General features: G+C 39.4%; 1 protein-coding gene across 9 annotated transcripts in view; it reads left to right on the top strand.

Moving 5' to 3' along the window:
- TCAIM (T cell activation inhibitor, mitochondrial) overlaps nt 1–13,558 on the top strand; it is a 71,242-nt gene that overhangs the window by 55,084 nt on the left and 2,600 nt on the right. For all 9 annotated transcript variants that reach the window (XM_054550418.2, XM_054550421.2, XM_054550419.2 and 6 more), the window contains 4 exon segments: nt 3,197–3,294; nt 3,540–3,631; nt 7,172–7,404; nt 8,019–8,150. In XM_054550418.2, the coding sequence (XP_054406393.2) occupies nt 3,197–3,294; nt 3,540–3,631; nt 7,172–7,404; nt 8,019–8,150 (555 nt within the window).

Genomic DNA, 13,558 nt, shown 5'->3' with positions numbered 1-13,558 from the left:
CTGTAGTCTCAGCTACTTGGAAGGGTGAGGCAAGAGGATCACTTAAGCCCAGGAACTTGAGGCTGCAGTGAGCTATAATTGCATCACTGCACTGCAGCCTGGGTGATAGAGCAAGACTTCATCTCAATTTATATATATGTTACTTCTTTCTTCTATATATAGGTAAAGAAGTAAGGTTTGTTTAAGTACTGACATTTTTGGCGTAATAAACTTTTTTACATAATAAGTTTGTAAGAAAAATACCCTCTTCCATATACACATAATATATAAAAAATAATTATGCCCCCATCTTGTAAGATATTTAAGGCCAGACACAGTGACTCATACCTGTAATTCTAGCACTTTGGGAGGCCAAGGCAGGAGGATCACTTGAGGCCAGGAGTTTGAGACCAGCCTGGGCAACATAGCGAGACCCCATCTCTAAATAATAATAATAATAAGTGTTTTAAAAGATTAGTATTTGAGTTTAAAAAGAGGAGGGGAGAGATAAAATGGATGTTGTATTCTTGGTTCTATATTATATAGCAGGACTTTTTAAGTAAGTTTTCATAAACTTGGAAATTGCAGTTATATAAAGATCCATGCTGAAATTTATTGCGGAATAGATTTAACAGTTCTTAAAATTGTAAGGAAGGGAAAAGGAGGAGTCAGGTCATTCAGTCACTGGACTTCCCATCACTAGAACTCAGAAAAATCGTCATCCAGACTTCATGTTTAAACATCTTTGTTACTTTTTGCTATAGCCTGTTTTGTTGTTTTCAATTCTCATTATTAGGACTTTTTTTCTTATATTAAAACAAATGACTATTTGGGTACCATAAAAACACCTTTTTTTCCTGTGTTTACAGAGTACAGATAGTATTTACATGTTCTGTTCTTGTATAATCAAATCATCATAAGATAATTCAGAATTTCAAAACATTCTTTTAGACTTCCATGTGTGGAATGTTTGAATGTATGCATATATCCATTATTTTATCATCACACTAATCATTTTCAGATTAAACTTTATTATAGGGGTTTCTTCCCATTCCTTAGTCTATTAGCATAAACTTTTCTAACTAAAAATAGTAAGATCATTTTTAAAAGTTTATAAGATAAATAAATTAAGGTGCATGCAAATAACTTTTTCTAATAGAAATTTTAAAAGATCTGTCAAAGCAGACTGGAGTTAGGAAAATGAAAGGATTTCTTAAACAAAAAAAGAAATAAACATTATTTTACAGTATCATGGAGAAATTTCTCAACTTTAATTTATATTATGGTAAATGTCAATAGATATAACCCGGCCGGGTATGGTGGCTCACACCTGTAATCCCAGCACTTTGGGAGGCCGAGGTGGGCAGATCACGAGGTCAGGAGTTCGAGACCAGCCTGACCAACATGGTGAAACCCCGTCTCTACTAAAAATACAAAAATTAGCCAGGCCTGGTGGCATGTGCCTGTAATCCCAGCTACTCAGGAGGCTGATGCAGGAGAATTGCTTGAACTCAGGAGACAGAGGTTGCAGTGAGCCGAGATCACACCACTGCACTCCGGCCTGGGCAACAGAGCGAGACTGTCTCAAAAAAAAAAAAAAAAAAAATATATATATATATATATATATATGTATATCCCACATAGACAAAATATCTTTGGAGTTTTCAATTTTTAAGAGCGTAAAAGGGTCCCTGAGACCATAACATTTGAGGACCATGGGCATGGGGGCTTCTTTACTTGCTAAAAAATTAGCCAAAACTCCAGCAAACAGAAACATTAACTAATGACATTGTTTTTCATTCTAAACAGCCTATATAAAACACCATTTTTAACGAAAACAGCATTTACTACCTTTGTCACTTAAATTTTTTAATTTCAAATAAAAATTAACATTGTTTGAAATTACATTTTACTTTTTAAATTGTAGTTTAAAGAAAAAAACAATTTTTTAAACAAGTGTTTTAAACAAGTTTTAAACAAGAAAACGGCATTTACTACCTTTGTCACTTAAATTTTTTAATTTCAAATAATCAAAAATTAATATTCTTTGAAATTATATTTTACTTTTTAAATTGTAGTTTAAAGAAAAAAACAATTTTTAAGCAAGTTTTCATTTTATCAGAAATGACATTCATCAGAATTAGTATTAGGATAAAAGAACCTACGTTTCTTGAGTGCCTGTTTTGAATGCCTGACTCCTTCACACACATTACCTCATTTGATACTATCTGTGCGGCAGGAAACATCCTCACTTTGCAGGCATGAAAGTGAAAACCTCAGGAAGGCTAAAAGCAGCTTGTTCAAGGTCACAGAGCTAGTAACCACAGGATTAGAATTCCAAGGTGGGTTTTCTGACAGCACTCGAGACCAGTGCTCTTCACAGTCACACAGCAGGGCCTCTGACATCGTGTCAATGTCAGGTTCCATGTGTCACTGAGGTTTAATATTAATTTATAAAATGAGCAGATTACATGATCTCATCAAAATCACTTTCTCTAGAATGAGATAAAAAGAACCTGAGGTCAGGTACGGTGGCTCACGCCTGTAATCCCAAAACTCTGGGAGGCCGAGGCGGGTGGATCACTTGAGCCCAGGTGTTCAAGACCAGCCTGAGCAACATGGTGAAACCCTGTCTCTACAAAAAAATGTTTTTAAGTAGCCGGCCATGGTGGCGCATGCCTTTAGTCCCAGCTACTCGTGAGGCTGAGGTAGGAGGATCTCTTGAGCAGAGGAGGTCAAGGTTGCAATGAGCCGTGATTACACCACTGCACTCCCGCCTGGGCGACAGAGTGAGACCCTGTCTCAGAAACAAAAAAGAGAACCTGATAAACCTAACTGGAATTCCTAGTTGGAACTTGAATCTAAAACAAAACCATCATCATTGTAACAATGTGAAAAAGAAAAACACTTTTTTCAAAGTTTTCCCATTTCATCATCTTATTTTTAAATAGAAACATCTTATATTTGCTTATTTTACATCTTTGGATACCTGAACATAGTAGTAATATTTCTGCCCTCTGGTAAACAATTCATTTTCCATTTGGTTGCTTTTTTAAAAATTAGCTAGCTTAGAAACATATGATCAATCAAAACATGTTATGTGTCTGCTTCAAAAAGAGACTCATTGGCTTCCCAAGGACTCCAGTAGTTGTGGTGAGTGCTTGCTCCTTCTTCGGGGTGCCACTTGTTAACATGCGTGTGTGCTCTGTTGGCCCAGGTGGCAGAGGAGCTGGGGCATCGCCCACCGCTGTAGCCAGCTGCATAGTTTAAGCCGCTTAGCACAGCAGAATTTGGAAACACTTAAAAAAGCAAAAGGTAAACTTTTTCCATTTTCTTTTAAAAAATCACTTAGCTGCTATGTACATCTATAAATTTTAATGGAAAAACCAAATAACTTTATCACAGCTGAACTTTTAAATCTGTTCTTTGAATAAAGCAGTGGCATAAAATTAGCCTTTAAGCTTCTACTGAATTTAATCCTGGGTTTATACACTATTTGCACAGTGCTGAAAGAATGAAGCACCTCGACCATGACCAGAGGTTTTGTGTTTTATCATCAGGGTGTACAATCATATTTACAGACCGTTCTGGCATGAGTGCAGTGGGCCATGTGATGCTAGGAACAATGGATGTCCATCACCACTGGACAAAAGTAAGAAAGAGCCTTAAAAGTAAAAACTCCTTGTCATTCATATACTTTCATTTCCAACAATGCTGTAATGTTAATGAACTAAAAAAAAGTTTTGTTGTGTTTTTGTTTTTTAATGTTTTTAATCATAGTATCAGCTGTTTTCAGGTCAGATACTTAAATACCACGTACTTAAAATACTTAAGAGGAAAGACTGATTTTTAAGGCAGTTTTTATCTGGTAATATTGCATTCTTTTCTGAAGCACAGCCTGAAAGCCTATATTTTGTTGTTTTGTTTTACTTGTTCTTAATAGATTTATTGAGGTATAACTGACATTTAATAAACTGCACGTTTCTTGTGTGTTATTTGGTAAGTTTTGACATATATGTATGCCCATGAAGCCATTATCACAGTCAAGATAGCAAACGTATCCAACAACCGGGCATATATGTGAGCATATGGCCCTTTGTAAACACTCCCTCCCATCCCACCACCCCCTCTCCAAGCAACCACTGGTCTGCTTTCTGTTACTATAGATTAGTTTTGGAGTTTTTCATAAGTGGAATCATAGGGCTTGCAAACTTTTTGTCTGGTTTCTTTCACTGTCTCATTTTGAGATTCATCCATGCTGTTGCATGTATTGGGAGTTTATTCCTTTTTATTACTATGTACTATTTCATTGTATAAATATACCACAGTTCGTTTATTCATTCACCTGTTGATGAACATAGGGTCGTATCACTTTGTGACTATTACAGATAAAGCTGCTATGAACATTTGTGCACAAATATATGGACATATATTTCCTTTCTCTTGGGTAAATACCTAGAATAGAATGGCTGGATCATATGGTAGAGTATTTTAACTTTTTAAAAAACTGCCAACACTTAACTATGGTCATCTTTTTAATTTTAGTCAGTCTAATAGCTCTGTGGTACAATCTCATTCAATGTTTAATTTGCATTTCTCTAATAATAAATAATGGTGAGCATCTTTTCATGTGCTTATTTGTCATCCACATATCTTCTTTAGTGAAGCGTCTGTTCAAATCAAATATTTATTTGGTAGAAATACTTGCAAACCATATATCTGACAAAGACATTATATCTAGAATATATTTTAAAACTCTCAAATTTCAGCAGGAAAAGAAAAAACCAATCCAACTAAAAAAGGGAAATCTAAAACTTTCAAAATTCAGCAGAAAAAAAAAAAAAATGACTAAAAAGGGCTACTAAAAAAACTAATCCAACCAAAAACGGTGACATGAAATGACATGTTGCCAAAGAGAATGTACAGATGACATGTAAGCACATAAAAACATGTTTATTGGCCGGGCACTGTGGCTCATGCCTGTAATCCCAGTACTTTCGGAGGCCAAGGCAGGTGGATCACAAGGTCAGGAGTACGAGACCAGCCTGGCAAACACAGTGAAACGCCGTCTCTACTAAAAATTTAAAAAAAAAAAAAAATTAGCTGGGCATGGTGGCAGGCGCCTATAGTCCCAGCTATTTGGGTGACTGAGGCAGGAGAATCATTTGAACCCAGGAGGCGGAAGTTGCAGTGAGCCAAGATTGCGCCACTGCACTCCAGCCTGGGTAACACAGCGAGACTGTCTCAAATAGATAGAAAAATATAGATAGATAGATAGATAGATAGATATAGATAGATAGATAGATAGATAGATAGATAGATAGATAGATAGATAGATTAGATAGATTAGATAGATAGATAAAACCATAGTGCATTATCACTACACACCAGGATGGCTAAAATGAAAAATAGTTACATGCTGATAAGAATGCAGAAAAAATGGGTCATTCATGCATTGCTGATGGGAATGTAAAGTGGTACAGGCATTCTAGGAAAAGACTATAATGGTTTCTTACAAAACTAAACATGACCCAGCAGTCACCCTCAGGTATTTACAGCAGAGAAATGAAAAATTATGTTCACACGAACACCTGTGTACATGAATGTTTATAATAGCCAAAAACTAGGAAAAAATGAATGTTCTTCAGTGTGTGAATAGCTAAACAAACTGGTACATCCAAACCATAGGATTCTACTCAGCAATGAAAAGGAATGAGCTATTGATACATGCAGCAACTGGATGGATCTTAAGGGCATTGTGCTGAGTGAAAAAGTCAGCCTCAAAAGGTTACAAACTGTATGATTCTATTTACATAACACCCTTGGAATAATAAAATGATAGAAAAGAAGAAAAGATTAGTGGTTGCCAGGAAGTAGACAGAGGGGAGCAGAGGTGTCAGTGCTATAAACGGGATCCCTGTGATGGAACTCTTGTGTGTTTTGACTGTGGCAGTGTCACACGGCTCTATACACATATAATAAAATGCATACACGTGTGAAAAATACACAAATGCATGCAAGTAAAACTGATGAACTCTGAGTAAGATTAATGAATTGTATCAATGTCAATTTCCTGGTTGTGATATTATGCCAATAATTGTATAAGATGTAGTGTGAAGTGAAAGGTATGTGAATCTACAATTATCTCAAAATAAAAAGCTTTTAAAATGTAGTTACCATATATACATGAGTAACCCATAGAAAAATTGAAAAATAGGGAGTAAAATTATTTTCCACAAGATGTTAAAAGTAGATTATAAATAATTTGTAGAACTTTTACATAGCTATTGCTTTTATTATAGCAGAGTTTTTAATGCCTTCCAACTCTTCTAAAAGGCCCTGGCTTTTAATAGAAAATCTTAAGTCCTTAGTGGTCCTTCCCTGACCCAGCCCCTACGCCCCCCTTCAGCCCTTCTCTTTCCACTCAATTGCAGCAGGTCACTTGCCAGCCATACCAAACTCCTTATTGTTTCCAAACATGCTGTTCCTTTTCATGGTTCCATATTTGCACATGCTCTTTTTCCTTCCCCCAAAACATCCCTTACATTCATGTGCCATTTCTAAATCTTACTTAATGTTTAAGATTGATCAAATTAGACTCCCTTAGAAACCTTTGCCTGAACCTCCTCTGTATCCACTCACCCTGATTTGGCATTTAGTATGCTAAACTGTGAGTCCCAGCCAAACAGGGACAAATTCTTATAATCTGTACACTTGAAGTGTCCAGCTCAGTGCTTACGTATATGGTAGGTGCGCAATCATATTTATTGCACTTAATTGTATTTAGTTGCTTTAAAGTAAATTTTGAAGGAATAGACTGCGTTGAAATACATACACTTTATTTCTAAAAGTTTTCTTTATGCCATTTAATAATTCTAAACTAATCTAAGATTCTTACCTAAATATTTAAATATTAGTGCTTAGGATTAGGACTTACTTTTATTTGGAGCATATTTTTTTTTTGGAACCTCACAAATTCCCATCTAAAAATCCCAAAGATTTACAGTGGCTTGTTTTGAATATTAATATTTCCAGCATTACATTAAGTTTTTTTAATCTCTTGCTTGAACTTTCCTTCAATGAAAATCATTTTCTTGTTAAAAATGTCTTAATGCCATTTATTGGAATTCTAAAATTAAATTACTATAGTAACATAAAACTAATTATTTCTTTCCCTTTGTTAACACTGTAGCTTTTTGAAAGATTGCCAAGTTATTTTGACCTTCAGAGGAGGCTGATGATTTTAGAAGACCAAATAAGCTATCTTTTAGGTGGCATACAAGTTGTTTATATTGAAGAATTACAGCCAGTATTGACACTTGAAGAATATTACTCTCTTCTTGATGTGTTTTATAATAGACTGTTGAAAAGTAGAATACTATTTCACCCTCGAAGTTTGCGTGGTTTACAAATGATCCTTAACAGGTAAATATCTAAGATAGAAGGATTACTTTTATTCCTTCGTCTAGGTGGGTTGTGTGTGTAAATGCATTAAATTTTTTTGTATTTCAATGGGTAGTTCTTAGGAATTAAAGAAAAAAATGCCACTACTTGCGTTAGCAACCCTCTTCTACACACTAGAAAAGCCAGCATGGGAGGACTGAAGGATTTAATGTCTAGAACATTCTTTGAATATATTGCTGAGCAGATTTACTGGGCAAAGTCAATCCAATGGAAAACATTATAAGATTAAACTAATAGTAAATCAGTAGCCAACATTTGTGGTGTATACACTGTTTGCCGAGCACTGTGCTGGGTACTTATATGCATTCTGTCTTTAGCTCTCACAACCTCACTGTGCAGCAGGTCACCCCTGGCATGTGACAGATAAGGAAGGTCAGAGGGCTTGCAAGTAGGTCGTGATCTTGAAGAAGTGTGTCTTTGGGGGCAGCAAAGCTTTAAGTCAATGTTGCTGTACTTTTGAGGTGGCTTTTCTTGATGATTTTTTTTTAATTTTCCTGAAGACTAATAAAACATTTTCTCTGGTGGGGGAGAGGAGAGGGTCAGTGGTTTTTCCTTTAATGTATATTTTATTGCAGTGACAGATATGTTCCAAGCTTGCATGAACTCGGGCATTTTAATATTCCAACAATCTGTGATCCAGCAAATCTCCAGTGGTTTATTCTCACCAAAGCTCAGCAGGCGAGAGAGAACATGAAAAGAAAGGAAGAGTAAGTACTGCCAGTCCTCTGTAAAGTCAGATCATTCAGCCTAACTGAAAACTTCAGATATTTGGAACCCATAAATATGGGACCTGGAAACAGTATGAAGCTTAGGAAATTGACTAATTATTAGATATTCCATATTTGTTTCTTCCCTACCTAAATTATGTTACCACCATGGACCTCAGTTTGAGAAGTACAGCTTCTTAATATAAAAGTCAATTCAGGAACAGAATGGTTATTTCTTGATTAACAGGAATCTTTATTGTTTTAAAATTTTCAAACTGTTGATATAAAAAGAACTTTATCTGTATCTTAACTGAGAAGAAAACTTAAAGTAAAAAAATCATCTTAGGCCCGGCGCGGTGGCTCATGCCTGTAATCCCAGCACTTGGGGAGGCAGATCACTTGTGAGGTCAGGAGTTTGAGACCAGCCTGGCCAACATGGTGAAACCCCATCTTTACTAAAAATACAAAAGTTATCCAGGTGTTATGGCGGTCACCTCTAGTCCCAGCTACTCAGGAGACTGAGGCAGGAGAACGGGTTGAACCCAGGAGGCGGAGGTTGCAGTGAGCCGAGATCATGCCACTGCACTCCAGCCTGGACGAAAGAGCGAAAAAAAGAAAAATAATAAACCTTTTAACTATTGATGTAAAGAAAACTTTATCGGCATTTTAATTAACTTGAGAAGAAACCTTAAAGCAAAAAATCATTTTAGGCCGGGCACAGTGGCTGAAGCCTGTAATCCCAGCACTTTAGGAAGCCAAGGCAAGGAGATCACTTGAGCCCAGGAGTTCAAGACCAATCTAGGCAACATGGTGAAACCCTGGGCAATATGGTGGGGAAAAAAAAAAAATTAGCCAGGCATGGTGGCATACGCCTGTATCCCAGCTACGCAGGAGGCTGAGGTGGGAGGATTGATTGAGCCTGGGTAGTCAAGGCTGCAGTGAGCTGTGATCACACCTCTGTACTCCAGCCTGGGTGACATAATGAAATCCTTTCTCAAAAAAATTGTTTTTATGTTGTTTGTATCTTTGAAGGAGTCCTATTATAGCCAACAGTTTCCTGTTTTGTAGGTGGTAAGATATTGCTTGATAATGTTTTATGTATCACCTGTGAAGAAATGAAGTCATTTACTTAGCCAGCATTTACTGTGATTGTTATGTGCCCAAAGCTGAGATCAATGCCATTGATAGAAAGACTCAGACATGATCTCTGCCTCCTGGAATTGTTTCTAGTAGGAGACTTGAGTGCTGTAAATTTGCCAGTGGTAGCTGGAGCACAGTCAAGTGGGAAGAGCCAAAGCTGACACCCTGGTAGCATAGGGGACAAGGGAAGGCAACGGCAGGGAACAGGATGGAAGCTGGAGAGAATGCCATTCCACATGTCCATGGAGGGAAGTTTCAAGGAGAAGAGAAGAGGACAGGGTGATGGGACCTGGTTGTTTAGCAGGGTGCCAGTGGAAGCAGTTCTCCTGCCTTACTGTTCATTTGAGGCTCAGTTTCCACAAAGTGCTCATTTAAAAAGCCAGGAATCTTAAATATAGAGAGAGGCTAGGTATGGTGGCTCACACCTGTAATCTCAGCACTTTGGGAGGCCGAGGTGGGCGGATCACTTGAGGTCAGGAGTTTGAGACCAGCCTGGCCAACATGGCGAAACCCCGTCTCTACTAAAAATACAAAAATTAGCTGGGTGTGGTGGCGCCCACCTGTAATCCCAGCTACTCAGGAGGCTGAAGCAGGAGAATCACTTGAACCTGGGAGGCAGAGGTTGCAGTGAGCTGAGATCATGCCATTGCACTCCAGCCTGGGCGACAGAGCGAGACTCCGTCTCAGAAAAATAAATAAATAGAGAGAAGGGATGGCAACTAACCATGGAAGCCATTCTTTTAGCAAGAGACAGTGAGATCATTTTATGTATAAAGTAAATGAAGGAGCAGCATCTCTTTTGTTTTCCTGTTTTCCTTATGGAATTGATGACAACTCGGTAGGCCAGATCCTATCACACCGTACCTCTTGATTGGTTGTTAAGTATTTGTTCATGCTATTTCTTTTCTAAATTTTACGTCTGCTTTAACCCTCAAGAGCAATTCTAGCCAACTGTTCGTCATTAGGACTGATGATTTTGTTTGCTACAACCTAATCGGCTGCTTTTTCTCTTTTTCTCTATGGCCATTTTATAGCTTTGGAGTAATGCTTATTAGATTGTGAGAAAGGAAAGTAAAAAGTAAAAAAATTCAAATGGGTCAATTTGTGAATGTTCCATCCTACCAGTTGCTCAGGCGAATAAAAACCCATGAGTCATCTTGATTCCTCTCCCCTGTCTCACTCCCTACCCCAGTCCACCTTCAGAGCAGACATGGAAAGAAACTCACCTCTTCTCCTTTCCTTCCTGCTGCACCTGGTCTAAGCCTCCATCATTTTGTAATGGCCTCTTGTCTGGTCTTCAGGCTTCCACACTCAGCATCTCCCCGACCCGCAGTGGACTCTCGCCAGAGCAGTAGTGGGAACCTAGTCAGAGCTGTCACTCCTCTTCCCAGTGCCCACAGACCCTCTGCCCACTCCCTTGCTTCTCTCAGCTCAGCTCCTGGGACTCTTCTCTCACTCGTTCTGCTCCAGCCTTTTTATACTCCTCGGGCACTCTTGACATGTATCCACTCATGGGCCTGTGTGCTTCCCCCCAGCCTGAGGCACTCCTTCCTCAGAAATCTCAGCTTCCTCAGGCCCTGCTCACATTCCACCTTCTCTGGCCACACAACTCGCAGCATGGAGCCCCCACCCTCTGCCGCACTCCCCTCTCCACCTCAGCTGGCCTGCCTTTCTCCATCCACCTCAGCAAATTTGCTGTTTCCTTATTAATGTATTCTGTCTCTCTCCTTCCCAACAGAAGGTAAGCCCACTGAGGGCTGACTTCAGTCTATTTTGTTCCCTCCGGTGCCAACTGGGATGGGTGCCTGGCACACAGGGGGCCTTCAGGAAATACCAATTGACCTTTCACCTGCTTCCTTAGCCTTTTTCTGGCTCTGGGCCCCAGAGTCCTCATCCCTATACTTAGCCCCCAAGAAGAGGAAGCACTTGCTGTTGGTCCCAGCCTTCCTTCCTGCTCAGTCATCATCCTCTTGCCCCTGACTCTGGGCCCAGGAGCCTCTCCTCGCCTTTGCTGTCTTTCCTTCCTTTGCTCTGCTGTCCCTGCCCTAGTAAGACACCTTCATTATATTCACAGAGCAGTAATGAAGACTAACTTCTTTCCTTCGATGAAGCATGTTCCTAGAGAGTGGTTTTCAGATACTTTTTCACTTATAAGGTGGATTCTTAAGTGGAAACATAGTTTATTTTTATTAGGTTGGTGCAAAAGTAATTGCAGTTTTTGCCTTTTTTTTTTTTTTTATGGCAACAAACTGCAATTACTTTTGCACCAACCTAATAAAAAAGATTAAAGCTCTCAGCTGTTCTAGTTCAAAAGAAAAGGAGCCAGAGGCCACTCATGCTCACAGGGTCCTCACAGTAGCAGCTCTGCTGGACTCTCAGCTTCCTGAACAGTGAAAAAAAGGGAAAAAACCCACACTATTCTAAGCTAGTATGTACAACCCACATGACCATCCCAAAACTGTGTGACTTGTAGCTCCTGTCTCTTGGCATTGCCTGGCTGGCATGTAGACAGTATTTGCTGCCTGTGGAACCCCCAGTCCTTTGGAGGCTGGTGATAACCTAGTTCACAGTTCCTCTGTAGGGTGGTAATAACCCAGAGTAACCTGCGCCTGAGAATCAACCAGCATTCCCTAGCAGGGGCATTCCTCACTTTATGTTTTTTTAGTAACCCACTCAGATATTTCCTTTTACTCTATATATTTCAAATTTTAAAATCACTTAGATACGTTGGAAACAATCAAAATGTACAGTAATAGAAGAATGTTTAAGTAGTTCTGATACTTGCATGTAGTAGAAACAATGACTGAAAGGCTGGGCATGGTGGCTCACACTTATAATCCCAGCACTTTGGGAGGCTAAGGCAGGAGGATCACTTGAGCCCTGGAGTTCAAGACCAGTCTGGGCTACATGGTGAGACCTCGTCTCTACAAAAAAATTTAAAAATTAGCTGGGTATGGTGGTTTGCACCTGTAGTCTCAGCTACTTGGGAAGCTGAGGCAGGAGGTTTGCCTAAGCCTGGGTGGTCAAGGCTGCGGTGAACCATGGTCACGACACTGATACTCCAGCCTGGGCAACAGCAAGACCCTATCTCAAGGCCAGGCACAGTGGCTCACACCTGTAATCCCAGCACTTTGGGAGGCTGAGGCAGGTGGATCACCTAAGGTCAGGAGTTGAAGACCAGCCTGGCCAACATGGCAAAACCCTGCCTCTACTAAAAATAGAAAAAATAGCCGGGCATGGTGCTACATGCATGCAATCCCAGCTACTTGGGAGGCTGAGGCAGGAGAATCGCTTGAACCTGGGAGGCAGAGGTTACAGTGAGCCAAGATCGTGCCACTGCACTCCAGCCTGGGAGACAGAGCAAGACTCCATCTCAAAAAAAAAAAAAAAAAAATTAATCTCATGCTGACTGCAGAGGCACCCAAGGATGAGGAAAGGCTGGTACACATTATTTTCCTGTTGAGGGGACAACCCTGGGCAACCTTAACAAGGGCTGCCTTCTCAATGCTTCTCTAAGATTGTACCTCAGAAGAACTGATGGGTTCTCCTGATATAAAGCTTGTGACCCATGGGTCTGGGAAACCTGGGGATGAGACTGTAGGCTTCTCCTAAAAGGAATGAAAATGAGAGTCTTGCCCAGATTTTAAAGATATATTGTTGGAGAACTATGCAGCAACATGGTCACACTACGAGGCTTTTCACTTCCAAGCATAGTTGTTAATATCTTTTCTTGACAAATGAAAAATCCCTTTACAGAAAAAGTTACTCATCCCCTGCTATTGATAGAAGTTTAAGGGTTCTTTCTGTCTAATCCTGGAGAGATTAGAAACAGGCCCAGCTGTGAAACATTTTCAGAACCATCAGCCCTGACTGCTGTCTGTCTGCTTGAATCTCTAAGCAGCACTGTGTAGGGGAGTAATCTCACAGAAAAAGCAAACAGCACTTGAGAAAGTGATCAGTATTATAGGCCAGGATAACTAACTGCTATGACCATTTCTGTTTTTTACTGTCTAGTTTATGGAAATTTTATAGTACCTACTTTTCTATGCAGAGTTTGAGGGTGATTAAATGTAAGATATTTGGACATTTTAAACCAATGAAGTATTTTAAATAGACTGGCTCAGGGACATGACCATGGCAGTTTTGCTTTATTCACGTTGTTAAATGGGCTTGCTGAGTAACTCATGTGTTGGTCTAGATGTAGCACATTGAATCCACTTATCAAAACACTGTATCCTTAAGCACTTGCCACCTGTGGGAGAAAGTAT

The sequence above is a fragment of the Pongo abelii genome, chromosome 2 (genome assembly GCF_028885655.2).
Source record: "Pongo abelii isolate AG06213 chromosome 2, NHGRI_mPonAbe1-v2.0_pri, whole genome shotgun sequence".
NCBI lineage: Eukaryota > Metazoa > Chordata > Mammalia > Primates > Hominidae > Pongo > Pongo abelii.
Note: the sequence above shows the minus strand (reverse complement) of the source record. Positions and strands in the feature narration are given on the sequence as shown.